General features: G+C 54.3%; 1 protein-coding gene across 1 annotated transcript; it reads left to right on the top strand.

The window, feature by feature from the left end:
- Positions 1–27,935, top strand: LOC140903986 (myosin light chain kinase, smooth muscle). Its single transcript, XM_073326064.2, has 11 exons — positions 1–109; positions 5,912–6,146; positions 8,658–8,754; positions 9,858–10,061; positions 10,764–10,981; positions 12,371–12,494; positions 12,573–12,725; positions 16,848–16,968; positions 17,283–17,379; positions 23,179–23,319; positions 23,834–27,935. Exons 2-11 carry the CDS (start codon positions 6,131–6,133, stop codon positions 24,091–24,093), a joined length of 1,431 nt encoding a protein of 476 aa, XP_073182165.2. The 5' UTR covers positions 1–109; positions 5,912–6,130; the 3' UTR covers positions 24,094–27,935.

The following is a 27,935-nucleotide window of genomic DNA, read 5'->3' as shown; positions in this document are numbered from 1 at the left end:
GCTAATTAAGCCATTGTTCCCGTGCGGCTTGGTAGTGGCATAGCAGAGGCAGGCGCTGTTTTCCCTGCCTGGAGCCAGCGACCTCCCCAGCACGCAGACTCAGCAGCAGGTCGGTGGCACTTGACAGCAGGGAGGGGCGAGAATGCGTTGGGCTCCCCATTCGGGGTCTCGTAGTGGGGGGGAGGCACAGAGAGCTCCTGGCACCCCCCAGGCTCACAGAGCAAGTCAGCGGCACAGCTGAGAGGAACCTCAGCCCTGCCCTGCGCCTGCCCATTGCTTCAGCTGCTAGGCCCTGTTGTCTCCTTGCTGCCTTTCCGTTGGGGAGCAAGCCGCGTTCCCCAAGCGTGCCGGGGCTGGACGGGGCTGGGTGCCTTCTCTCTGCTCTGGGGCCCGGGCTCTGGGTGAGGCACCTGCTCCAGCGGCGAGAAGGAATCCCAGCCCAAGTTCTCAGCGGGCACCTCAGCCGGCGAGGAGCCTTATCAGGAGCTGCTCCCATTCCTGGGCGCTGTCCTTTGTTGTGGGTACAAAGAGCCCTGCTCTTCTTGCACCCCGCTGCCAGGGTGAGCATGGGCCTGAGGGGTGGCAGGCAGAGCTAATGCTGCCCGCAGGACCTGTGTGGACCAGGCACCCCAGGGCCTGCTGCTCTGGGCACGCCTGGGCGAGCTGTAATTGAGCGAGCAGAGGTAACAATAGCGGTGAAGGGGGGTGGCACAGACCCCCGCCTAGGTGAGCCAACAGAGTACGTACCCAGGCTACCTGGCAAGCTTGGACTGGGGTGGATAGCCTGTGCCCCCCGTCGTCACCATGCTCCTTACCGCACTATGTAGATTAAAGCTAGCGTCAGTGCGCCCACCCACACTCCAGTCGCACGACCGTACCCTCTGTTCCCTGCCCTCTCCCTGACCAGTGCAAAGTGTCCCCATGCTGCTCTGACTGGTTGCACAGGGCAGGGGTCAGCGGAGGTTCGGGCCCCTTGTCTTTGAATCCGCTAGTCCAAGACTCGCTCCTCACCTGGTTCTGACAGCCGCTGAGGAGAGCTAGCTGCTCCCTAATACAGAAGCCAAAGGAGAGCCCTTCCTTCTCAGCGCTCAGACGAACTGCTGGGCACCCAGTCTGCTTCCGGATCAGATGCCCCGGGTAACAAAGGGCCTGCTCACTCCCTTGACCGCCTGGGAGGTTTGTGCTCTATCCTGGAGTTCAATCCTGCAAGCCAGTGGGAGGGCTGCCCAAAGAGGGTCAGGCCCCCGTTTGCTCCCTCTTGCACAGAGTGCTTCATCCACAGATCCCAAAGTGCTTTACAGGGGGGAGGTCAGTATCCTTGCCGCAGTGGTCCCCAAACTGTGGGGTGCACCTTCCTAGGGAGGTGGGGGGCACAGTAGGGTTGCCAGGTGTCTGGTTTTCGAGCTGGTCGAAAAGGGACCCTGGTGGCTCCAGACAGCACAGCTTAGAAGTCCAGTTGGTGTGGTGCAGGCGGGCTCCCTGCCCTGCTCCACGTGGCTCCTGGGAAGCGGACAGCATGTCCCTCCAGCTCGGGGGCAGCCCCAAGGGCTCTGCATGCTGCCCCCGCCCTGCGTGCTGGCTCCACAGTGCCCATTGGCCAGGAACCGCAGCCAATGGGAGCTGCGGGGGCAGGGGCAGCGCACGGAGCCTCCGCCTAGGAGCCAGAGGGAGGTCAGCACTGCCCAGAGCCCGCACCTCCCACGCTCCAGCCCCCTCCCACAGCCCTGAGCCCCCTCCCACACCCAAAGTCCCTCCTGGAGCCTGCACCTCCTGCCCTATTCCTGAGCCCCTCCAGCACCCCAAACCCCTCATCCCTGGCCCCACCCCGGAGCCCACACCCCCAGCCCAGAGTCCCTACCCCCTCCTGCACCCCAACTCCCTGTTCCAGCCTGGAGCCCCCTTGCACACTCTGAACCTCTTGGCCCCACCCCCTATCCCGGAGTCCCTTCCTGCACCCCAAACCCATCATCCCCAGCCAGCTTTTGGAGAAGCTCCCCACTCCCCCCGAGTGCAGGGACCTTGCTGTAGCGGAGGGAGCTTGAGTGGGGCTAACAGACACCACCATGGCTTGCTCCAGGTGATCGCCTGAGACTGCTGGCCCCCACGTGGGGGGAGGGCGGGGCAGGTGCACTACATTGGGAGAACCCCACCCATTGCTGCCTCCTGGGTGAGAGAGGAGACAGGTGAGCTGCGTTCTGATTTCCCCAGTACCAGCAGCTACTCTGCTCTGCTCTGGCATGTGTGGGGCAGGGCCCTATGGAGTGCGGGGGGGATCAGAGCTGGGAGTTTGGAGCCAGGCACAGAGTTTGGAGCCAGATTGGACAGGTCCAGCAGCTGGTGGTGGTTGGATCCAGACAGAATGGCCACAGCGTGGGATCTGCACTGTGGAGTCCCTGCTGGGCGTGACCAGCCGCTCTCCTGCAAATTGCCCTGCTCCCCCGTGCACCCCGAGCCAAGGCAGCCCGGCTCTCGTCCCCTCCGGTGGGGAGAAACAAAGAGGGTCATGAGCCCGCAGAGCTCCCTTCGATCAAGCAGCACAGAGGGTCACGGTCCTGGGCTTAGTCCCCATCAACGACCCAGCCGGGGTACTGCTGGGGGGGTTGGTGCTTAGGCCTCAGGGGCACAATTGAGGTATTTCCTTTAACAAGGACGACTGGGCTGCCATGGTAACCCCCATCGCTGGTATCTCACCTCGGCCTCTTCCTACCAAACTCTTGGCTCTAGTGGGACAGTGCAGTGTCCAGAGCACGGCACGTGGGGTCTTTACGCCGGCTGCTCGCTGTGCATGTTGTTCAGTGTGTTATGGGCCGGAGTCTATCCCCCAGAGCAGCAGCAATGAAGGGCTGCCTCCGTGCTGAGGGGAGGGTGGACTGGGATGGAGCGGGGCCCTGATGGGAAATCTGCGAGGAGCCGCTCCCTGCCTTGCACCCTGGCCTGGGGGTGGATCTCGCAAGCTTCCGAGGCCCCGGGCGCTTGACAGGACTGCACCCCACTCTCTGGCCCCGTGGGGGCGTGTGAACCAGTTCACTCACCGCTTGGCAGCCCCGCATTGGCCGATTTGGCATAACAGCTCTCGCGGCTCGTCTAGCGCCCCCTGCCGACGGGCTCCGGCACTGTGGCAGTATCTCTCCCAGTAACTTGGGTCTTGGGCTGGGCGTTACCCTCTTAAGTCCACCCACTCCTGGGTCACGGCTCTACAAACTAGAAGTTCCTAAATGCCTTGAACACAAAGAAAATCCTTCCATGTTCTCTGGGCCCCTCCCTCAGCCTGCAGCACCCCCACTGGGCCCAATAATCTCTGCACTGGACTTGTACCCCCACTTGCCTGGAGCCAGCAAGGGAACCCAGCCCCACCTTCTGCGCTGGGTTCTGGGCCAGAGCCCAGTCTGCTCCTTGGCCTGGGTTGTACTTTGGCCTGGGCCATTTCCAACCTTGAGGCTTCTTGGGCTGCCTCCCTACAGCCTAAGCTCCCACCTTCCCCTCGTGGTCTCTCTCTCTCTTCCCTGCTTAGTCGGGCTCTCTCCCAGCCTCCCTGCTTGGAGGGATTTCCACACTAACCCTGCTTGGGGCTTTTCCCAGCCAGACTTTGTCACCACTTAGGCCTGGCCCTCCCACTTTACTGCAGCCACCTTCTGCCCTTTATGGGGCAGTGCCTGATTCCCCCTGGGTGGGGCTCAGCCCCAGGCTCTCTGCCCTCAGGGCAAGCCAGGCTCTTACAGGGCTCTTGACGGTCCAGGAGGCCCCCCTAGGATGCGAGTCAGCAGCCAATGGATCTCAGCAGGTGAACCAGCTCTCGAGCTGAGAGGAGCCCAGTTGCTGTCCGTGCCCGTTCTGCCAGGAAGGGGGCCCACTGCCAGTTGCATCAGTGCCAGTGGCTGATGTGGATGCCCTGGCACTGAGCGCCCCCCCCCCCTTGTTCTTCTCTGTTTCTGACTGATCACCAGTGACTCCAGCTCCCCGCTGGACACCACAGAGACAGGCAGCACCGGGACACGCATGCAGCCAGCTCTGGCTGCCAAATGCCGTTTGGACAGGACGGGGAGTGAGCACCATCACATCGGCCTCGCTGTCGTGGGCGGGTGCCAGGCTTATGGCGGCTCTTCCTGAGCTCCACCTGTCCTGGGCTGGCCTGGAGAAGAGACCTTCTCATTGATTGTGAGGCTGCTGCATTGGTCTGGGGAGTGGATTAATGTTGGCCTCTAGAAAGGGGATGGCCCTTGCTGGCTTCTCTCTGGTGCAGGGAGGCCTGGAAGGAGTCTAGCTTTTGCTAGAGTTTTTGCTATTCTGCTGCTGCTTTTCTTTTCTTTTTAAATACCTGAGCAATATGGCGCTGGCAGAGGACTCTTTGGAGGCTCTGAGGTGGGGCCTGGAAGTTCCCTTCGTCCTTAGTTGGAAGGGCCGGTGATTCTGAACCAGGAGTGTTTGTCATGCAGTGTCTCTGTTCAGTCCAGGGTTTTCAGTGTCTAGCAGTGAGTGTTGCGCAGGTTTCCTCTGAGGATGAGTGATCGCTTTGTGAAAAGTGCCCACCCACAGGTGACAGGGTGTTTTCGTTTTTTATTGTTTTCCTGTGTGAGTTCATTCCAGAGCGTCGTGCTTGTCTGGTTTCACCCACACAGTTGTCATTGGGGCATTTAGTGCGCTGGATGAGGTACGTCACACGTGTGATAGGCATGTGTAGGACCCGTGGATTATGAAAGGGGTGTGTGGGGAGGGGAGGGGGCTGATCATTGTAGCTGTGGAGATATGGCTGCAGGTTTGGCCTCCCTTGTTCTGGCCGGGTCTGGCGGTGCTTGAGTTGGTGTGTCCTGGTCTGTGGGGAGTTTGCTTCTGATGATGAGCTCAAAGAGGTTGGGGAGAAATAGGTGTTCTTAAAATTGCTTCTTATCTCAAAACAGGTGTCACATCTTTGGTATCTGAAATGTCATGGTCCTGCCAGTTCTCCAGTTGCCCATAGGATCTTCCGGGGCAGACAAGACCTGAATTTCTAATGGGCGAGGGGAAGAGAGTTTAAACGAATTTCCCAGCCGTCTTTGTACCTTGTAAAGGAGCAGAGACGGGCGCAGGGCCCTGCTGGTGCCATGCAGCGAGCGGAGCAAGTGCTAACCAAATGGCAGGCTGCTCGCACAGTCGGGGGCACTGTGCTCCTGTGGCTGGCTGTCCTGTTCTGCCCGGACAAGCAGGGAGTGGCTCCTCGCAGATTTCCCATAAGGGTCCCGCTCACACACTTTACCCTGGAAAGGGCCGAGGCTGGGTTCCAGGTGACACCCTGGTTACAGCAGGTAGCCCCACAGGGCACTCTGGGCAACTGGACCCAGCTGGCAGGGGCCCTGGAGCCTGAAGTGCCTGCCTAGGGGCCGAGGGAGGTGGTCAGGCTGTTCTCAGGGAGTTCTGCTCCCCAGAAAGCTGATTCTCTGCAGCCCGGCACTTGGTGCCATCACTCCCCTGTGCAGTGTGGGTGTGAGGTGCTGCCGGATCAGAGTGGGTCGCTTTGCAGGGGATGGCTCAAGGTGCTGGGTGGCAGGGAGCCGGGCTGTGTGTGTCCCTCTCGCAGGGGTCCCCTCTCAGAAGGGACAGTGGTATGACAGCCAGCCCCCCTAGTGTATGTATTTCACGTCGTGGCTCCTTGCCACCTGCCAGGCTGCAGAGGGTGGACGAGAGAGCCCCACATACCTGGGACCCTGGCCTCCTGGGTGGGGATGAGTGGGAGGTACCAGAGCCTGGATCCCTCCATGTTCTGCTTGGGCCCAGTCTTCCTGTCCCATTCCAGTAACATCCTCCTTCCTTCCCCTGTGGGTTTCAGGCAGTCCAAGCCACCAGCCGGGAAGCCCTCTGCATCCCCACTTATGCTCAAACAAATTGGTTAGTCTCTAAGGTGCCACAAGTACTCCTTTTCTTTTTACTGTCTGTCCAGTTGCTCAGCCTGCCCTGGGCCAGCCCGTGTTACGACAGGGAGCGCGGTCCAGAGTACCTGGTGGAAGCCCAGTGGGTCAGGACGTGGGAGTGACACACGCTGAGCAGGACTTGCCCCCTAGCAGGGGCAGAGCTGTCTGGAGTCCTGAGGGGAGAACCAGTGCCAGGTCTGAGCTGCCAGCACCTACGGGCTCAGCGCCCCCAGCCAGGAGTGGTTAGGATGTCCCAAGGAGAAGGTAAGGTGCTGAATGAGAGGGCTGACACCTTTCAGTCCCTCCCACCCTGTCCCTGCCACTGCCTGGGGCAGCCACCACGACTGCCATTGGGGAAATGAACTTACAAACCCTTCAAGCAGCTATGACGCCTTTGACAAGGGGAGGTCGTTAGCTATTTGCCCAATGGGCAGGCCAAGCCAGACCCAGATCGGGGGGGCTCTGCCCAGCCAGGGGCACCTGAGCCCAGTGTTTAGAGTTTATTTTGCAAAGTGTAACAGGAGTGGAACTAAATCAACTCTGGTTTGAACGTAACAAATCTGTGGGTGATGGGAATGGCAGAGCTGTCGCGATGGAGCACGCCATGGCCATGCTGAGCCAGTGGGAACCAAACATCTCGGGCCCTACTGAACTAACAGAGAATTGCCCCAAATTGTGGGGGGTGCAGGGCCTGTGACTACCAGTGAGCAGTGCTGGCTCCCTGCCCTCCCTCTCCCATGGCGCCGATAAGGTTTCTTGTCTCCCTGCCCCCAACTCCTCCTGTCCCTGGATCTCCCCTGTCTCCATGGTCACCCTCATCCTCTCACTCCACTCCAGCTCCGTCCCACCCTGTTTCTCACGTTGCCGCAGTGCCTAGGGACCCGGTTTGTGCTAGGAGCTGTACGGACTGCACAGACATGGTCCCAGCCTCCATGTGCTTGTGACCCAGGATTTAGACCCTGCCCAACACAAACCCAACCTAGTCTCTGTTGGGTTCATTTGGATGGAATAATTGGTCCCAGAGAGTCAAAGGTGTTAACATGACCACGTCCACTGCACAACACCAAATAGTTAAACATGGGTTGGGCTTTGGTTTGAGTACAGAGACCTTGGCCTGCTTAGTCCCATGGCAAACACACCAAACGCTTCCTGCCCAGGTCTAGATATGGTAGGTTGGGGGGAGGGGGAGAGAGAGAGGAACAAAACCTAAAGCATTTGAGGTTGAAATCGAATGGTTCTGCAAAACCAATTTAATCCAAACTCCACCAAGTTCCTCTGTCCCAGATCCAGAAGGATCTGAGCTCCTCCCCAGCTTTAAACCGTCCTTTGGAGGAGCCCCTTCAGTGTGCCGGTCACCCAAGGGGTCCCGCTCTTCCCTAAGGCCACACCTCCAAGGCTGAGCCTCTGCCCAGTGAGTGAGACAGCCTCCTGGTTACAGATGTTTACACTCTTCAGGGACCAAAGCCCCTCGGCAAGTATTTGCAGTGAGGCCTGGCAGCCTTTTCAGAACAGAGCAGGGTTTGTCAGTCAGCTGGACGCAGCACTGGGAAGTCCTGGGGTCAGCACAGAGCAGCAAAGGATAAGATGAGTCCGGGTGCTGCACGCAGCCAAGCTGCCTGGGATCCCCTCTGGGTCTCTCTGTGTCAGTCCCAGCTGAGACCTGCCACGTTTCTCCCAAGAGCTCACCTGTATTAGAATCATAGAATATCAGGGTTGGAAGGGACCTCAGGAGGTATCTAGTCCAACCCCCTGCTCAAAGCAGGACCAATCCCCAATTTTGCCCCAGATCCCAAATGGCCCCCTCAAGGATTGAACTCGCAGCCCTGGGTTTAGCAGGCCAATGCTCAAACCACTGAGCGATCCCTCCCCCCCAGGGATTCCAGCCACCCAACACCTTTCGGTCCATTGTCCAGCTCCTGCACGCCCTTGTTGAGTTCCCGTGCTCCACCTGCCGGAGATTCCCCGGGATAAGTGTCAATTTCTCAGTTGTGGGGCTTCCATGATCTTTGTGGACCCTCCACTGATATGGGTCCATTTCAGCCAGGCCATTAACGACCCATTCATCCCACCCAGGCAGTCACCTGACACCCCGCCCCCATGTTGCCTGCTGTGCCAAGGGCAGCTTTTTACCCTTTCACCGCCACTGGGTAGCAAAGTACAGAGGGGAAACTGAGGCACACCTAGGAATCATAAAAATATAACAGAACATTTCCACTTCGTCACACCCTGCTCCAGAAAGAGGATATTGGACAGAGCCTCTTATGCTTCCAGACAGCCCTGGGAAGGAAAGGGCTAGTTCCGCTACTGAATTGCGAGTGGATCTCTGTGATTGGTGGTTACTTTGTCTTGTCAAAAGCAGGAAGGCAAAGGGGGAGAAGAGAAAAGTTGGGAGAAATACAGAAGTTTTCGGAGTCCAAAGCAGCAGGTCAGCCTGAGACAGATGCTCTGGGCTAGCATGGCAGCTGTTGCTCTGGACCATGGCTCCCTTCCCCAGTCTGAGACAGTATCTGCAGGTCCCTTTTCCTGCATTAGTCCTGCTCAAGCAGGACAAAGCTGGATGGGCCGTCTCCTCCCATCCTGCTGGTGCTGCCAGGCGTGGCTGGTCTCGGGACCAGGAGAAAAGCTGAGAGAGAGCGAGGATAAGAGGATAGCGGAGGACAGAAAGAGACACACACAGGAGTCTTCTGTCTGCCCTTCCCTCGTATCAGGCTGGGATCCTTGCTAATGTGTCACTCAGCTGCTTGTCACCACTCAGCCCTGTCTCTCTCCCTGCAGGTGGGAGAAGCAAGGAGGCTTTTGAATACCACACCGTTACAGTAAACACCATGGAGAAGGCTTCGGACCTCTACACCCAGCTCGAGAAACTTGGGGCGTAAGTCGATGGTGGGGTTCATCTGCAACAACCGGACTCTGCAGTGCCGGGACAGTCTTGTCCCCAGAGATGCCCTGTGGCTCTGGCTTGCGCAGCAGAAATGTCTCGGGGAGGGCAGGGAAGGGGGCCCTCCCTGTTCTGGTTCTGTGTGTGTTTATGGCAGAGTGTAATGGAGAGGCTGCAGGGCTGGGCAACAGGAGACCTGAGTTCTCTTCCAGGTCCTGTCCTTGACCTGCTGGGTGACCTCAGGCAAGTCGCTTCCCTTCTCTGCCTCGCTGTTTTCCCTTCCACCCCTTGGCCATTCACATTACAAACTCTCTGGGCAGAGGCAGTCCTCACTGTGTCTGCGGCATGCGGCACAACCAGACCTCTGAGTATTAATGCAGCTAATCTGTAAAGCCATGCAGGTGCTCAGAGGCCACGGTGATGGGCCGAGCTGGCTGGGGGACAGGAAGGTGTCGATGTAAATGACCAGGGTTTTCTAGCTGTATGAACGGATGGGATAGCTGAAGCTCCTGGCCTCGGGCCCCGTTTTCCTGTATCTCCTTGCTTTGTCGTGATTGGCCACAGGGCCGTCCTTAGGCATATGCAGCATACAACCGGGGCCACAGCTGGGCACAGGACTGGAGCTGGGCTGGAGGCAGAGCTGGGTGACACTTCCTCCCTGCCCCCCATTGGGGCTAGCCCGGGCCCCGCTGCACCCCCAGAATATTACTCCACTCGCCCCTTGGGGGGGGCGCATCCCACAGTTTGGGGACCACTGCCATAGCACCTAGGAGATCCAGTCCTGGCCCAGGCCCCTGGCGTGCCAGGCGCTGTACAGACACTGAACGAAAAGACAGTCCTTGCCCCAAAGAGCTGACAATCGACTTTCATTGTCGCTGTCTGCCAGCTTTACTAGCTATGGTCTGTTCTGTCCAGTTCTCTCTGGGGATCCCCAGCTGTCTAGTTCAAATCTGGGTGCTGCTGGGATACACCTAGGAGCTGGCCTGGAGCTCCCCATTCCCACTGCAAGCTGCTGCCCCAGCAGGCCAGGCACGGAAGTGCAAGCTGCCTTGCTGGGCGGGAAGCAGGAGACAGTCCCTCCTTCTCGTCTCTCCCAGTGGGAAGTTCGGGATGGTTTACAAGCTGCAGGAGAAGGCCACTGGGAAGATCTGGGCAGGGAAATACTTCCGGACGCGGACGCCCAAGGAGCGGGAGGCAGCCTGCGGGGAGGTGGAGCTGATGAACCTGCTGCATCACCCCAGGCTGGTGCAGTGCCTTGCGGCCTTCCAGAGCCGGGCGGAGCTGGTGATGGTGATGGAATAGTGAGCGGGGCGTGCTGGGCAGGTACAGGGCGGTGGGAGCGGGGGTCTCGCTCGCCGCCAGGGACACGGCGTGGGGGTGGGGGGCGAAGGGGACTGCTCTGTGCACAGGTGTTCAGGCTGCACCTCGAAGGGGATAGCAGACAGCCCACCTCCGCAGGCTCCGTCCCTGCTGCCCTGGGCTCCATGTATTCTGGTGCGTGTGCCCGTGGGGGCTTGCAGACGGTCAATCGAAGTTGAATGGGAGGCTGAGCCCTGAAGTGGGCAGCGTCGGCTGAGCCCCCCACCCCGCTTTCTGGCATTAGGAGTTCAGGCGGCTGCAGCATGGGTGGTGCAAATCTAGCCTCTACAGAACCCCTGCCCTGGCCTCTTCCCACCGGAGACTTTACCGTCAAGAAGGGACTGCAAACTATGGGATTTCCAGATGGGCCAGTGCCCAGGGCTCCAGCCTCCATCCCCTACCGGGAAGAGAGGGTTCAGGGTGGGGGAGGGCTGTTTGCACAGATTTCCAGATTTGACTTGGTTGGGTGTCTTTGCTCCCTGCTCCTTGTGTCCAAGCGGCTTCTCCATGTACTTGTTAGTTGAGTTTAGTGCCTGAGCCAGGTCCCTGGGCAGTGGGGTCTGGGCCGGCACTGCCTTGGGCACAAGATAAAGCCGTCCCTCGGAGTGAATTCCTAGGACAGACTCCCCCTCTGCTCCCGGCAGCGTCGCGGGCGGGGAGCTCTTTGAGAGGATTGTGGATGACGACTTCGAGCACACGGAGCCCACCAGCATTCAGTACATGAGGCAGATCCTGGAGGGGATCCAGTACGTCCATCGCCAGAGCATCGTCCACCTGGACCTCAAACCCGAGAACATCGTCTGTGTCAACACAAGCAGCCACTGGGTCAAAATCATCGACTTTGGCCTGGCACGGAGACTGGGTGAGCCAGAAGGGCCCGGCTGGGGAGCCCTGTCCTGGGATCTCCCTGTCCCGGAGCGAACGCTGCCTCCACAGGGGGAGAGGCCCCGATTCAGCAAAGTGCTGCTGCACGTGCTTAACCTGAAGTATGTTCCTGAGTCCGTCCCTCTTCAGCAGAGCTTGTGTTTCAAACCTTGCTGAATCCGGGCCAACAAGTGGGGACTTCCCCATGTGTCTGGAATAGGGGTGGGCAGAGGGGTCCCAGGAAATAACCAGCCTGACCCTTTGCCCAAAACTGCAACCAAACTTTCCACACTGGGGAGTCCCCACAACGCTCCTGGGGCCTGGCTCTTGGGGGCGCTGAAGTCAGTCGGAGCTGCCAGTGCCCGGCGTCCCGGCAGATTGCCCCCCCAGCTATGGCGAGGGCTCGCCCAATCCGCCGGTCTCTTCAGGATGCCTTGAGCCTCGGCTTGCTTCTGTGGCTGTGTCTTTGCAATGCACCTCCCTGGCTCTGGCTGGAAGCTGAAACCCCCAGAAAGGCTGGTGTTGGGGCGTTTGGAGCTACAGGGACTTTCCTGCAATATTTCCTGCCCACTTTTGTAGAGCTAAGACACTGGGCAGGGCAGTGGGCTGGTGCTCAGGGGACCAGGGTCTATTCCCAGCTCTACTGCTGGCATGTCACAGCCACTCTGTGCTTTGTCTCCCTGTCTGTAACGTGAGGGTAGTGACGTGGCCCTTGCAGGGGAGTTGGGGGGCTTTGTTTCTGACTGACTGCAGAGCACTGGAGACCCACAGAAGCAAGGTGCTGTCAACCTGCCAAGTAGATTCCCCATCTTTATTGCAAATTCAGCTCCAGCTCCATTTCAGTTACATGCCACCTGGGATGCAAATATCTGGGTTCTGCCCATGCACCTTGGCACTGGAGAGCACAAAACCAGCTCCCCAGCTCCTGCTGGGCTGAGACAAGGGACAGTCCCTGCTAGTCTGCAGTCCCTTCTTCCCCAGCACACCAGCTCCCCGGGCATGGTCAGTCAATGCACCTGACTTTGGTGTCAGGCTGGCCCTTCAGAGCTGTATGAGCTGGAGTAGACCAGCTCTCTATCCCAGGTGACCCTGGGCGAGTCTCCCTGTACCGCTGTTTCCCCTTCTGCCCTTTGTGGATCCAGGCTGTCAGCTCTTTGGGCAGGGCCTGTCTCCTACTGTGCAGCACCTTGCACAATGGGCTCCAGTATCAGTTCTGGGCTCTCGGTGCTGCTACCCTGCGCGTGTGGGTAATCGCTGCGGCAGCACATTGCAATGGGGGATCCCGGAGACATGGACACGGGAGGCTGTGCTGATCCCTTGCTGTGGCTGGGGGAAGCACGGTCTGCAGGGATGGGGATGCTGGACTGCTCTTATCTTGCCCCTTCAGATCCAAAGAGCCCCGTGAAGGTGATGCACGGCACCCCGGAGTTCATGGCCCCGGAAGTGATCGCCTTTGAGCCAGTGGGATTCACCACGGACATGTGGAGCATCGGCGTGATCTGCTACATCCTGTACGTTGCTGCCCATTAACAGCCTTTGGGGCAGAGGTCCCGGCTGAGCGAGTAACAGCCTCTTCTCTTGCTCCCCAGGCTGAGTGGGGACTCCCCCTTCCAGGGGAACAGTGACATGGAGACGCTGCACAACATCACGGCTGCCCAGTGGGAGTTTGATGAGGAGACCTTCTCGGAGATCTCCCAGGAGGCCAAGGACTTCATCAGCGAGCTACTGCAGAAAGACAGCCGGTAGAGCAGCTGATGTTGCGGGGAGGGAGAAGCGGTACTACCCAGAGTGTTCGGGGAGGGGGGCAGAAAGAGCACTCCAAGGGGGTGGGGTGGAGCGGCACCAGGTGCAGAGCTGTGGCTGCGGACTGTGAGGTTGGCCCTTCCCAACACACATACCTCCTCCTCCAGCCCTGAGTAGGTGGTTGGGAGGGACACCTTCCATGGGGAGACAGGCCTCCCTGGGGGTGGGGATAGGAGCCCAGGGGGTTTGCCAATGCCTGGGAGAATGGGTGACGCTGGATAAAAACATAAGAACGGCTATACTGGGTCAGACCAATGGTCCCTCTAGCCCAGTACCCTGTCTTCTGACAGTGGCCCCAGCGGGAATGAACAGAACAGGGAATCATCAAGTGATCCATCCCCTGTCGCCCATTCCCAGCTCCTGGCAAGCAGAGGCTAGGGACACCATCCCTGCCCAGCCTGGCTAATAGCCACTGATGGACCGATCCTCCATGAACTTGTCTAGTTCTTTTTTGAATCCTGTTATAGTCTTGGCCTTCACAACATCTGCCGGCAAAGAATTCCACAGGTTGTGTGAATGTGTGCCTGATAACAGCATTGGCAACCTCGAGACATCAAAGACCATGAGTCAGATCCTTAAAAATCCTGAGACTGGCCCCACCAATCATGATTTAAAAAACATAATCAAGCCATGAGTTTTAGTCTGTCTTGACTTTAACTCCCCTCTACTCGTGTGTGTGTGTGTGTGTGCACTCAGATGGAGACGTGCTGTAATCTGGAGGGTTCAGATATGCTCAAGGAGAATTAGAATGGAGCTGATACAAAATGGTTAAGTCTTTGTTTTATTTGGGTTAGTCCTAAGTGACGAGACTTATTTCAATATCATTGTAATGCTGCTGTTAATGGCTACAAATGACAAGCTGGGTAACTGACTAGGAGGATATGAGGGAGAAAAGACCACCTACTAACTCTCTAAGGCAAGAGAGAAATCAAAGGGGAATGTGAACGAGTTTTCTCCTGTTAAAATGAGCGGGGTACATTGCAAACGAATGGTGAATCAATCGCTGAAGTCCAGAGTGACTGTTTTGAAAGAGTGATGAATGAGGAGAACTGAAGGAACTAAGAACATGTGAGCCAAACCGGGGCGTGATAGACTGCAAGCAGGAGGAAGAGATTGTAGAGGCACTTGAGAAAATGAGAGTGCACCTGGGCCAGGTGAAATACGGGTGGATGCGCTGAAGTCATGGGGAAGGGAAGGCAGAACATATTTTACAAGTCTGTTCAATTATATTCTTAAGAAAGACAAAATGCCAGATGAATGGCATAAAATCTTTGCGGTGCCCAGTTTTAAACATAGAGGAGATATTATACTGTATGCTAATTATTGCCCAATGAAGCTGATGTCATATGCTATGAAAATATGGGAGAAGAATATTGAAAAGCATCTCTATGGAAGAGTTGAAATTTGGAAAGGTCAGTGTGGATTTCCACTGGGAAGGAGTACAACTGATGCTCTGTATGGTCTATGAATCCTTATGGAGAAGTTCAGAGAAAAGAGATGGTCTTTGTGGACTTGGGGAAGGTGTACAGTCATGTCCCGAGAGAATTAGTTTGGTTGAGTTAGTGTCAGAGCAGTGTGCTGGAAGGATGTGTTTGTCTTGTCCAGGCTACATGCAATGGCATGACTACCACAGCCAAAACCAAATGGGACTCCTGTAGAGAATTTCTAGAAAATGCTGGCCTGCACCAGGGCTCAGCGCTGAGCCCTGTTTTGTTTGCCATTGTCTTGGATGTGATAAGTGAGACTATATGAAGGGAGCCTTGGAATTTGCTATTTGCTGATGACTTAGTGATATGTGCAGAAGATTGGGAGGCCCTGCAAACCAACTTTGAATAGTGGGAACACAGTTTTGAGCAGGCTGGACTTAGAGTGAACTTGGTGAGACTTAGGCTTTGATAACTGAGAGACGCACACTCCCCAGAAAGGATGTTGCAAACACCCGAGAAACTACAAAGTGCTCTCTATCCGTATCACAGTCTCCTAGTATTTTTCAATCAAGGTTTATGTGAGTGGCCCAGAGCTCTCCATGCAAGAATATCTTTACAACCCCAAGCACCTCTGAGTTTTCTGTATGTCAGTGCAGTGACTATATTTATAACCCCCCAAATATTAGTTTTTAAAATAATCAGTTCAGTCAGAATCAAAGTATTTCAAAAATAACTTTAAACCCTTCTTCTCTTTGTATACTTTTGGTAACACCTACATTCTGTGATGGGGCAAGGCCTGATGGCTATAGTAAAGTAGTGGGAGATAGATATATTAGCCACAGGCTAAACAAATCCCTGTTACCAGGTTAAGCAAATGGCAGCTGTTCCAGGTCAATTAAGACACTTGGGGCCAATTAAGATCTTTCCAAAAGGCAGGGAGGACAGCTAGGTTGATTGGGACACCTGAAGCCAATCAGGGGCTGGCTGAAACTAGTTAAAAGCCTCCCAGTTAGTCAGGTGGGTGCATGTGTCAGGAGCTGTAGCAGGAAGTCGTGCTGCTGGAGAGACTGAGCAAACACAAACCATATCAGGCACAAGGAAGGAGACCAGGGTGAAGTGGATCTTGAGGAAGTGGGGGCTGCTGTGGGGAAGTGGCCCAGGGAATTATAAGCATCCTGTTTCTAAAAAATCAGCTACTGATACTATTAGGGTCCTGGAGTAGGGGGCGGGCCCAGGCTCCCCCCTTTGCCCCTGATTAATCACTGAGACTGGGAGACAACAGAGACTGTGCAAGGGAGGGTAGCTTCTCCTCACCTCCTCATCTCCTTTGCTGGCTTATGATGAAAATGGCTCAGTAAGCTGTGACCCTTGCCTCTAGAGAGAGAAGGGCTATGTGGAGGGTCACAGTGAAATCCGCCAGGAAACGCAGGACCCACGGAGACAAGGACAGAGCTTTGTCACAATACCTATATGCATTATCTAGCAATTGCCATAAATTTTTTAGCTTTTAATAAAATCTCATAATTGTCCCAATAGCTAAATATGATTCACTTCAATTTTTAATTATTCTTTCCTCCCCCCATCCCCTAGCATCACCTCTGCTGCTCCTCCTGTTCTTCACCCCCTTTCCAGGACCTGGGGGGCAGCTCCAGGAGCTCCTAACCCTGCTCTATCACTGTGACGACGTGATGCAGCAGGGAGAGGGGAGTGTTGACCTGGGAATGTGCCCTGGGGGTGGGAGTCCTGAGAGCCTGTCACCTGAGCCGGGAGGGGGAGGTAACACCTCTGCCCAGGAATGTGAAGACAGGCTGCAGGAGAGACCCTACTGGGGAGGGGGGTGTTAGTTTGCAGTTTGGGGCTGGGTGGAGGAACGCAGGGAACCCCAGGGCTGGGGTCTAAGCTCCCTGCTCCCCCAGAAGGACTTGACTGAGGGGTCCTGGGTGTGCCCACAAGCTCTGTTTTGGACTGTGTTCCTGTTGTCCAATAAACCTTCTGTTTTACTGGCTGGCTGAGAGTCTCAGTGGATCCCAGGAAGAGGGGGGCAGGGCCTGGACTCCCCCACACTCCGTGACACCCACTATCCAGGCAGGTGCTGGGGGCAAGAGAGAGCAGCAGAGGCACCATCCTGTCCCCATTGCTCCCAGTGGTGTGGGGGCTTACTGAGCTGCTGGCTCTTTGCTCCCCTCCCCACCCTCCTTGTGGGGCAGCGAGTGGAGGGGACAAACTCTGCTGGCTTCTGGTACGGCTGAGCTTTGTGAGAGGCTAGAGTTTCTCCTGGCATCTCCAAATGGGCTCTGCAATGGCCATGTACCGTGGTCACTGAAGAACATCAAGAGTTGGCAACACTGGGATAAATGGAAATCCCAGAAGGCACATAGGGCCCCGTGCCCATGGAGCCTCTGGGGAGGGCAGCATGCCTGTGGGAGCAGGAGCCAAAGAGGCATTGCCACCCCCTTGCTCTTTGGCCCCCTCAGCTCACACCAAGACCAGAGCATCCTGCTTCCCAGGATTGGAGCCCAGGCAATGGGGCCTGTGAGGGCTGAGCTGTCACTGACTTGACCTCCTGCCAGGCCACAGAGCCTGGAGCCCAATGCGGAGATCACTGCCCATCTCCCTCAATGTTGTCGCCCCCAGTTGCCGGCTGCCCAGCGACCAGGCCCTCGTGCACCCCTGGCTGCGGAAGACTGAGCAGAGCGACAGGAAGGTTCTGTCCAAGGAGAGGATGAGGCGATTCCTGGCCCGCCAGAAGTGGCAGGTGCGCTTGGTGCCAGTTTTGATGCCGTCTCTGCTGGCGTTGGGGCTGCACTCTGCCTGCTGGACAGCGTGTGGCCCGCGCTCTGCGGGGGGCCGTGCAATGGCCTGGTTGGGAAAGGGGCTTCAGGAGAGAGCTCCCCTCTGCCGTGGAGCCGGGGATGCCCATGCCGCTGTCCTCTGGGGGCAGAGAGGTCTCCTGCCCTTCGGCACTGGCCAGCCTGTGCTCGGGACCTGAGGGGGTAGGGGAGTGGTCGCTCGTTCCCAGCCAGCTGGGATTTTTCCTCTAGGAACCTTCACTGCTTCTTTCCTCTCTAGAAAACAGGCAATGCCGTGCTGGCCCTGCGGAGAATGTCCCGGCTGGCCCACAAGCTGGATGACCCGGTGACCACCCCCAGTGCCCAGGAGAAGGGAGGTAATGGCCCAGCCTGTCAGAATGTGTTAATCACACACACACACACCCCCCACACACACAACTGGCATAGGCTCCTTGTCTGCGCCCCGGGGCTCTTTGACTCAGTTAGCCCTGCCCTCCCTGTGACATCTACCAGCTCACCCAACCACGGCTCCCACCTCCACGCGACCAGCAGCCTCGCCTGCCCACCCACCATCTCCTCCAGCCCCCAGGCTGTCCCCCCGCACCCACCATGCCAGCCTCTGCCTCAGAGCCCACCTGCTGCGATCCCCCGATTTCCCCACCCAGCTGACTCCCGCTCCACTCCTGGCTTCGTTGTTCCCACATTCACCCTTGTGAAATGGCAGCTCGGTGCTGAGAGACAGAAGAGGCTTAGTTCCCCCATGGTTCTCTGGCCACAGGCAGGCCGACCAGTCTGGGTTTAATTTAATTGTGGGAAAGCTCTGGATGATGTGTCCTCCCAACGCCCACTGTGTTAACAATCCCGTTGTGCCTGGGGAACATCACCATCCTGGTGGAGCCTCATCATGGAGAGAGGTCGTCTCTGGAGCAGTCCAAGCCCATCTACTGCAGGCTTGGAGGATCAGGCTGTTGACAATGAGTCCTGGAGTGATGGGCTTTGTTAAACATATGCCACTTAACTGGTGAGCTGGTGTCTGCAGAACCAGCTGGAGGTCTTGCATGGCTGCATTTCCTCCTGGTACATAGAGAACTACAGTAATCTAACCTCAGTGTATGGACATCCCTCAGTCTGTTGCTAGCTAGAGCTGGGAGAAGGCATTTTAGCAGCATTTGGGCTATCTGTCACTTGTTAGATATCTAGTTTGTTGAGCAGCATGGAAGAACTCTAGGACGGAGGTCCATCTTGGCAAGCTAAGGCAGATGCCCTCAAGGGAAGGAGATGTTGTGGGGCTGGCTAGTTGTTCAAAATGATTTTTCCTTGACCCATTGACTTCACTGCCATCTTGCCTGAGTTTTTTCATGGATTCATAGGTTTTTTTGTTTTAAGACCAGAAGGGACCCCTGTGATCATCCAGTGAGCCCCCCTGCATGACACAGCATAGGACTTCCTTGAATTGATTCCCGCTTAGAGTCCACTAGTTGCCATTGCAGATCTTTCAGAAAAGGTATCGAATCTTAATTAAAAACTTGCAGTGATGGAGAATCCATCACAGCCCTCGGTACGGTTGTTTCAGGGGTTAATTACCTTCACTGTTAGCAATGCGTGCCTTATTTCTGCTGTGCGTGTGTCCAGCTTCATCTTCCAGCCATTGGATCTTGTTAGCACTTTGTCTGCTAGGTTGAAGAGCCCTCTCCGATTAGAAATCTCCTCCTCAGGTAGGTACCTGCATGCTGTCATCAAGTCACCCCTTAATCTTCTCTTTGATAAGGTAAATAAGAACTTAAGAACGGCCACACTGGGTCAGACCCGTGGTCCATCTAGCCCGGTATCTGGTCTCTGATAGTGATCAGTGCCAGATGCTTTAGAGGGAATGAACAGAATAGGGAAATTCACTGAGTGATCCATCCCCTGTCCTCCAGTCCCAGCATCTGGCAGTCGGAGGCCTAGGGACACCCGGAGCATGGGGTTGCATCCCTGACTGTCTTGGCTAATAGCCATTGATGGACCTGTCCTCCATGAACTTATCTTGTTCTTTTTTGAACCCAGTTATACTTTTAGCCTTCACAAAATCCCCTGCCAATGAGTTCCCCAGGTTGACTGACTGTCCGTTGTGTGAAGAAATATTTCCTTATGTTTGTTTTTAAACCTGCTGCCTGTTAACTTCATTGGTGACCCCTGGTTCTTGTGTTCTGTGAAGGGGTAAATAACACTTCCCCATTAATTTCTCCACAACAGTCATGATTTTATAGACCTCTATTATATTCCGCCCCGCTTAGTCGTCTCTTTTCCAAGCTGAAAAATCCTAGTCTTATTAATCTCTCCTCATATGGAAGCTATTTATGGCCCCTAATCATTTTGGTGGCCCTCTCTGTTTTTTACCAATTCTAATATCTCTTTTGAGATGGGAGGACCATGAATGTATATTGTGGCATTATGATATTTTCTGTCTTCTCAGCTGTCCCTTTCCTAATGGTTCTTAACATCCTGTTCGCTTTTTTGACTGCCGCTGCACATTGAGCAGATGTTTTCAGAGAGCTCTCCATAAAGACTCCAAGATCTCTTTGAGTGGTAACAGCTAATTTAGCCCCCATCATTTTATATGTAGAGTTGGGATTATGTTTTCCAATGTGCATTACTTTGCATTTATCAACATTAAATTTCATCTCCTATTTTCTTGCCCACTCACCCAGTTTTGTGAGATCCTTTTGTAACGCTTCGCAATCTGCTTTGGACTTAACTTTTTTGAGCAGTTTAGGATCATCGGCAAATGTTGCCACCTCACCCCCTTTTCCAGATCATTTATGACTAGGTTGAACAGCACTGGTCCCAGTACAGATCCCTAAGGGACCTAAGATCCCTCTAAGCTGCGTGGCCATGCGGCCACACAACAGGCTATCAAGGGCCACACAGGTGCGCAGCCACAGGGCCTGGGCTGGAAACACACCTCTCCCCCAGCCCTGGGCTGCTGCAGCAAGAGAGAGCTGGGGGGCAGTCCTCTCTCCCCGCTGCAGCCCCAGGGCAGCCTGCACCCCAAACCCCTCATCCCTGGCCCCAGCGCGGAGCCCTCACTCCCAGCCAGAGCCCTCTGCCCCAGCCCTGAGTCCCCTCTCACACTCCAAACCCCTTGGCCCCCACCCCCGCCACACATCACCTCCATATTGGTGCACATAACAAAATTCATTCCGCACAAGGATGTAAAAAATTAGAGGGAACACTGCGGGGGACCCCGCTATTTATGTCTCCACTGTGAAATTTATTCCTGCCCTTTGTTTTCTATCTTTTAACCATTACTGATCCATGAGAAGATCTTCCTTCTTATCCCATGACTGCTTAAGTCTTCGGTGAGAGACTTTGTCAAAGGCTTTCTGAAAGTCCAAGTATACTATATCCACTGGATCACCCTGGTCCACGTGCTTGTTGACCCCCTCAAAGAATTCTAAGAGACTGGTGAGGCATGATTGCCTCTTCCCCAACATATCGTGTTCATCACCTGTCTGATAATTCTGTTCTTTAGTATAGTTTCAGCCAATTTTCCTGGTACTGAAGTCAGGCTTACCATCCTGTAACTACCAGGATCACCTCTGGAGCCTTTGTTAAAAATTGGCATCACATTAGCTATCCTCTTGTCATCTGGTACAGAGGCTGAGTTAAGCAATAGGACACATACAACACTTACTAGTGCTGCAGTTTCACATCTGAGTTCCTTCAGAACCCTTGGGTGACACCATCTGGGCCTGGTGACTTATTACTGTCTAATTTATCCATTTGTTCCAAAATTTCCTCTGTTTACACCTCAGTCTGAGACAGTTCCTTAGATTTTTCACCTAAAAAGAATGGCTTGGGTGTGCGAATCTCCCTCATGGCCTAGATGGGGCTCCTCCAGTCTCTCACTGTAAGGCAGGTGTTCTAATCCTTTATTCATTTTCATGGTTCTTCTCTGAACCCGCTCCAATTTACCAACATCCTTCTGGAACTGGGGACACCAGAGCTGGACACACCTGTGGCATCACACCAGTGCCAAATACAAAGGTAATATAACCTTGTTCATGTTTCCCAGGATAGCATTTGCCCTTTTGGCCATAGCGTCGCACTGGGAGCCCATGTTCAGCTGATTATTCACTATGACCTCTGAGTCTTCTCAGAGTCCCTCCTTCCCAGGATACAGTCCCCTGTCCTGTAAGTGTGGCCTGTGTTCATCTAGCTATATGAAATGCATGTTGTTGATCTCGCTCTCAGTGACCTGTCCTCTTCCTTATTTACCATTCCTCCAATCTTTGTGTGACTTGCAAACTTTATCGGTGAGGATTTTATCTTCTAGGACATTGATACAAATATTAAATAGTGTATGGCCAAGAACTAATCCCTGTGGGACCCCAGGAGAAATATACCCGCTTGGTGACTATGCCCTGTTCAATTGCATTTAGTACAACCGCTGCTGGAAGATGTTAGGGTTAGATGTTTGACTAATTGGTCAAATAGTCTCAAAAATGGTAAAATATTTTAAAACGCTAATTATTAGAACAGTAACAAAATAAAGTAAGAATTTGTGGCCTCCAATCGGTGAGACTTAGGGCTGGTCTCCACTGCTGCTTAAGTCGATGTAACTTGCGTCACTCAGGGGTGTGAAAACGACACCCCCCTGAGCAACGTAAGTTACATCGACTTAAAGCGGTGTCCACATGTTGGCGGGAGACGCTCTCCTGCCCACATAGCATCCGCCTCTCCCGGAGGTGGAGTAGCCGACGGGAGAGCGCGTCTTCACCAGGTGCACGACAGTGGCGCAGGTGTGCCAGGGTAGTGCGGTCATGCAGACTTGCCCTCAGATACTTGGACCTAATTACAAAAACCAAGATTTTTAACTCTGAAAAATGTGAAACAATGAAATGAAGCTTTAAAAAGGAAAATAATTACCAGCTGTAGTTACAAAAGAGGAATGAAATTAAACAGAAATAAAACACCCAGAGCAACTAGAATCCTAGAATATCAGGGTTGGAAGGGACCTCAGGAGGTCATCTAGTCCAACCCCCTGCTATAACAGACTCTTCAAGCTACTTAATGGCTGTGCATCTGTTCTCTTTATGTTGGGGGAGGAGGGTTAGTGACTGTGACCCCTCTTCTCCCTCCCCCACTCCCTTGGGAGTTGAGTTCTACGTGTTTGTCTAGTCAGGGTAGACTGTAGACTCTTCGAGGCAGGGACCATGTCTTTTTCCATATTTAATGTGCTTTGTAAACCACCATGTACACTGATGGCCTGGTATACAAATAAAGATAGGCCTAGGGTGTCTGCTCTAGAAGATTCCAGCCAGTCAAGATGCTCAACTTTCAATTAGTTCGGCTTTTTCCCAAAAAGGGGCAATAGCATGTATTGAAGTGTGTGGTCAAGACATTTTAAGTAGACTTGCCAACAGAGAGCACCATGATGCAATGAAAAAAGATAGGCCATTACCTACATCAGGGCATTCTTGCTGTAATATTTGGCCATGGTCAAATAATAGGCAGTCAATTGACATTATTTGACTGATCAATTGACTGGCTTGTTGAGCTGATAGGGTGTCCAGTTCTGGTGTCAACAATTCAGGAAGGATATTGATAAAACATGCCTTGTAGTGATAGACTTAAGGAGCTCAACCTGTTTTAACAAAGAGAAGGTTACGGGGTGACTTGATCGCAGCCTATAAGTACCTGCATGGGAACAAATATTTGGTAACTGGCTCTTCAGTCGAGCAGACAAAGCTATGACAAGAGCCAATGGCTGGAAGTTGAAACTGGCCAAATTCAGGCTGGAAATAAGATGTACATTATTAACAGTGAGGGTAATTAACCATTGGAACAACTTGCCCAGGGTCGTGGCGGATTCTCCATCGCTGGAGATTTTTAAACAAGACTGGATGTTTTGTTGATTTGCTCTAGTTCAAACGGGGATTAATTCAGCTAGTCTGATCTCCTGTATAACACAGGCCACCATAAGATTGCGCTGATCACCATGGTCCCTTCTGCCCGTTAAACCTATCAGTTTGTCAGTCCGTGAACTCTTTGATCCGTGTGGGCCATGTTCATTTTTTGGATCGTTCTAGTTTTATAATCAATAGACTCAGATTTTTGCAGCCATCTGCTCTGCATATGAATCTTCGCCTATTAACATGTCGCTTCGCCCCACCACCGTCCCCGGTCCCCAGAGCTGGGCCACAGCCAGGAAGAGGATCAGATCTTCACCTTCCTGCCACAGCAGATGGAGCAGGGGCCCAGCTTCTTGGAGCCGCTGAAGGACCAAGTAGCAACGGAAGGCAGCAGTACCTGCCTCCAGTGTCACGTTGAAGGTAACTTCCTATGAAAGCCTGCAAGGCTATTCCCACCCCCTCAATGACTGAAGTCCTTGGAATGACCTTGGAGCATGTCCCCTGGCAGGGTGCTCACCCTCAAGGACAGGCTCTGCAGGGCCTAAATCACTCTTGTGCAACAGGGGGAGCCTTGTGCACGAATGGGGGCTGCACAGCTGTGTGCTTTGAACTCTCACAAGCTAAGCAGCATTGCTGCTTGGATGAGACTTTCTTGGGATACCTTGGTACTCTAGGAAAGGGGGCGTTGATGCACTAGGTGGTTATCTTGTACTGGACTAACACCTGGCATGGTGTTAGGCGCCATGCTGCTGAATGTGTGTGTCCCTGGTAGAGGACACAGCAGTGCGGCACTGCGTGCAGGGTGATTAGGGACCTGAGAGGCTGTGATGTGACACCCAACTTGGGAGACCCAGTAGGGTCAAATAAAATGTCCCAAAATTCTGGGTAGCCTGGTGGACCTTTGACCCATCACTGTGGCCTTCTTCCCTGGCAGGTTTTCCCCACCCGGAGGTGACGTGGCTCTGGAACAATGCCCCTATCCAGGAATCTCCCCGGCTCCGCATAGAGGAGGAGGAGAATGGAAGCTGCTCCCTTGCCATTGCGAGGCTCTCGGTGGAGGACACGGGGCACTACGTGTGCAGGGCCCCCAGTGCCCTAGGGGAGACAGAATGCAGTGCCAGGCTGACTGTACAGAGAGGCAGCAACACGCAGACGCCAAATGCAGAGGAGGGCCCTGGAACTGACCAGCCGTGAGTGCAGCAGGTCATGGGCTCTCTGCCCGGCATTGGCGGCATGGCTTACAGGAGGTGCTCTGCTTCCAGTCTGGCTCTTTCCCTCATCCCTCGTTCCTTTTAACTGCATTGTTGGGCTCCGGGAGTGAACCTTGCTGCGCTCTGCTTCCCACTGGGCCAGGACATGGCAGGCAGCCACAGAGTGGACAAGAAGGGCCCAATCCTGCAGTCCCCAAACAGGCAAATCCCCAGTCAATCCATTTCAGTGTGCAGGGAGTCTGGCCTGTGAGGACGGCAGGATCGAGCCTGAAGTGCCTAGACCAGCCTCTCTGCTTCCACTTCCTCTCTGCCAGGCTGGGAACTCCCAGCTGCAGCGTGGACACCCCCAGGGCTGAGCTGCCTCTGGAGGACACCCCGTCCCCGCCCTCAGCCCCACATGGTGCCCTGGGGAGCAGGAGCGGGGGAGGCAGCGGGTGGGGGGCTGGTGCTGCCTGCCTAGGGAGGGCTCTGTCTCCTTTGGCAGTCTGAGTCCCAGGGTGGGCTCCAGGCCCCTGCCACCCACACCCGGAGCCCAGGACCCCCACAGCTCCAGCAGGCGGGGGTTGGGGGAGTGATGCTGGCTGGGCTCTGGGATGCTGCTGGTGCAACAGCTCACAAGCCTCTGCCAGGGCAACTCCCTGCTGTGAGCGTCTCAGGCAGGAGTGAGGGGCGACGGGAGAGAAGAATCATTGCTCTTGGCCCCAGCAGGCGGGGGGGGGGGGGGGGGCTGCGGGATCATTGTCCCCTCTCACAGCGCGCAGCTCTGGCTGGGGGTCTCAGCAGTAGGCATCCCCCTCCCTCAGCCTCCTGTGCTGAGAGGCAGATGGTGCCCTTAGGGAATGTTTGCCCCCCACTGCTCTCTTACTGCCATCTCTGGGGCAGAGGGGGCGTTTCTCCCTCTCGCTGTCTGTCCTACAAGGGTGTCCTTCCCTTTGAAGAGTAGAGCACCCCCTCCTGGCCCTTTCTCAGCCTCCTCACACCCTTTGGGGTGGGCCTCAGGGGATGCGTCTTCCCCCAGTTCTGTCTCAGAGTGCGGGGGAAGGGGCAAATATTCTCTCCCTGGCTGGATCTCTCAGGCTGAGCTGCTGATTAAAAGACAGTGTCCGCCCCCCCCCCATCCCCCCATCACAGTGATGGGCCAGATCCTCGGCCAGCTCTGTGGAAATCAGGGCCCGTTGGTTCCATGCCCCTTTGCCTCATTTCCCCTTCAGCTCTGAGTCAGTCCCCTGCCCTCTGCCCCTCTCTGATGCTTGTCTCAGGAGGCAACAGCCTGGGTCAGTGCTCAGTGCAGAAAACGCGACCGCTACCCTGCTGCAGCTAAGGCGGGGACACGCTCCGTGTGTCACATGCTTGTAGGAGCTGGCAGTGCCGCTGGCATCAGCAATTATTGGCCCCATCAGATGACAAACCCTCGTCACCCTGGCCCACATCGTGAGACTACGGCCAACACGTCAAGTCCAGCTTGTTCCAGCACCCCGCCTGTCACACCATTCATAGCGGGGGGAAGGGGAGTGCTCGCCCGCTGCCCAGGAAATCATAACCAGCCAGCAAGGCCTGCCCCAGCAATAAAGACAGAAACAGAGCAAGAACAATATGTCTGGGCCAGGGCTCCTTTCAAACAGCCCTTGCAACCAGCAGCCTGCCTGTGTCTGAAGCAGGGAGCTACAGGCTGTTCTATGGGATTCATGAACCACACACGCCCCGCCACTGACCCTCACTGCAGCGCCCCCCCCCCCCCGGATTTCCAGTTCAGTTTAATGAAGAGAAGATTTGGGGGTAACTTGATCCCAGTCTATAAGTACCTGCGTGGGGAACAGAGATTTAATAATGGGCTCTTTAGTCTAGGAGAAAAAGTGTATCACGATCCAGTGGCTAGAAGCTGAAGCTTGAGAAATTCAAACAGGAAATAAGATGTAAATATTTAACAGAGTCATAGACCACTGGAGCAGTTTCCCAAGCATTGTGGTGGATTTGCCATCCCTGACAATTTTTAAAATCGAGCCTGGATGTTTTTTCTAGCAGATCTGCTCTCGAGGTTATTTCGGGGCAGGGCTCCAGCCTCTGTTATACAGGGGGTCAGACTGGATGGTCACCGTGGTTCCTTCTGGCCTTGGGATCTATTAACTTTACACCCCAAGGGCTCTATGGGCTGTTCACATGGCCCATTAGTTTTGGTTTTTCTCAGGAATGTCTCAGTGTTTATTACCATTTAAAAAAAAAGGGTGAAAATTGATGCAAAAATTAGCGTCACAGTTTGCTGGCTACATTTCAGGGTTGACCTTGGGGGATGGGAGAACAGAAAAAACAGAGTAACAAATCGAAAAAAGTACAAGAGCTTCTGCCCCGGCTCCCTGCCCCAGCTAGAGAGGTGGCAGCTGTGACCCAGGCTTCTTAGCAGACGCTCCCCTGGTCTTTGCAAACAACTCACTCATCTCCAATTTGCCACGCTCACTACAACACATACAGCTTGCAGGGTATTTATCCGTCTCAACAGAAGATGGGCGGGATCAGCAAGGAAAGCTACCCCTTGGCTGTCAGAAAGCGCAGGGAAAAATGAGAAAGGCCAAAAGCCAAGAAGAGCTGGGCCTTGCAAAGGGAATTAAAGCCAACAGTAAAATGTTCTTTTGCCATGTAAATAAAAAGAACTCAAGGAAAGAAAACGTGGGGCTGCTAAACAGTGAGATTAAAGATAATCTAGGCCTGGCCCAATACCTCAACACATACTTTGCCTCCGTTTTTAATAAGGGTAATGAGGAGCTGAGGATTAGCGGCAGGTTTGGTAAGGAAACGAGAACATGGCAGTAGAAATTACCACATGGGAGGTGGAAGTCAAACTCAAACAGCTTAATGGGACTAAATTTGGGTGACCCAGATAATCTCCAACCAAAAATATTAACTAACAGACCTGGCACATGGAATTGCAAGCCCAATAGCAAGGAGGGATAGCTCAGTGGTTTGACCATTAGCTTACTAAACCCAGGGTTGTGAGTTCAATTCTTGAGGGTGCCATTTAGGGATCTGGGGCAAAAAGTGGGGATTGGTTCTGCTTTGAGCAGGGGGTTGGACTAGATACCTCCTGAGGGCCCTTCCAACTCTGAGATTGTATGATTTTTAATGAATCTGTAAACTTGGGGGTTGTACCCTATGACTGGAGAATTGCTAATATAGTTCCTATTTTTAAGAAAGGGAAAGGAAAAAAGTGATCCACGAGATTACAGGCTTGTTAGTTTGACCTGAATTGTACACAAGGTCTTGGAACAAATTTTGAAAGAGAAAATTGTTAAGGCCATAGAGGTAAACGGTAATTGGGATAAAATAAAAGAGGGTTTTACAAAAGGTAGATCTTGATAGACCAACCGGCTCTCCTTCTTTGAGACAATAATCGATTTTTTAGACAAAGGAAACACAGTAGAACTAATCTACCTTCATTTCAGGAAGGCGTTTGATACAGTTCCACATGGGCAATTAATTAAATTGGAGACGATGGGGATTAATATGAGAACTGAAAGGTGGATAAGAAACTGATTAAAGGGGAGACTACAGTGGGTCCTACTGAAAGGTGAACAGTCAGGCTGGAGGGAGGTTACTAGTGGAGTTACTCAGGAATCAGTCTTGGGACCAACCTTATTTAACATTTTTATTAATGACCTTGGCACAAAAAGTGGGAGTGCATTTTGTTTTGTATCATAACCATTTGTTTCCACCACACCTCCTTGTTTCTAGTTAACTCTCCGTTCTTTCTTAAATAAATACACCACCTTTCGTTTTCTTAGACGTGCTGTGTGTGACGTAGGAGTGGCGGGGAGCGGGGGGGGGAGTTTAAGG

The sequence above is a fragment of the Lepidochelys kempii genome, chromosome 27 (assembly GCF_965140285.1).
Source record: "Lepidochelys kempii isolate rLepKem1 chromosome 27, rLepKem1.hap1, whole genome shotgun sequence".
Lineage (NCBI taxonomy): Eukaryota > Metazoa > Chordata > Testudines > Cheloniidae > Lepidochelys > Lepidochelys kempii.
This window is presented reverse-complemented; position numbering and strand designations above follow the sequence as displayed.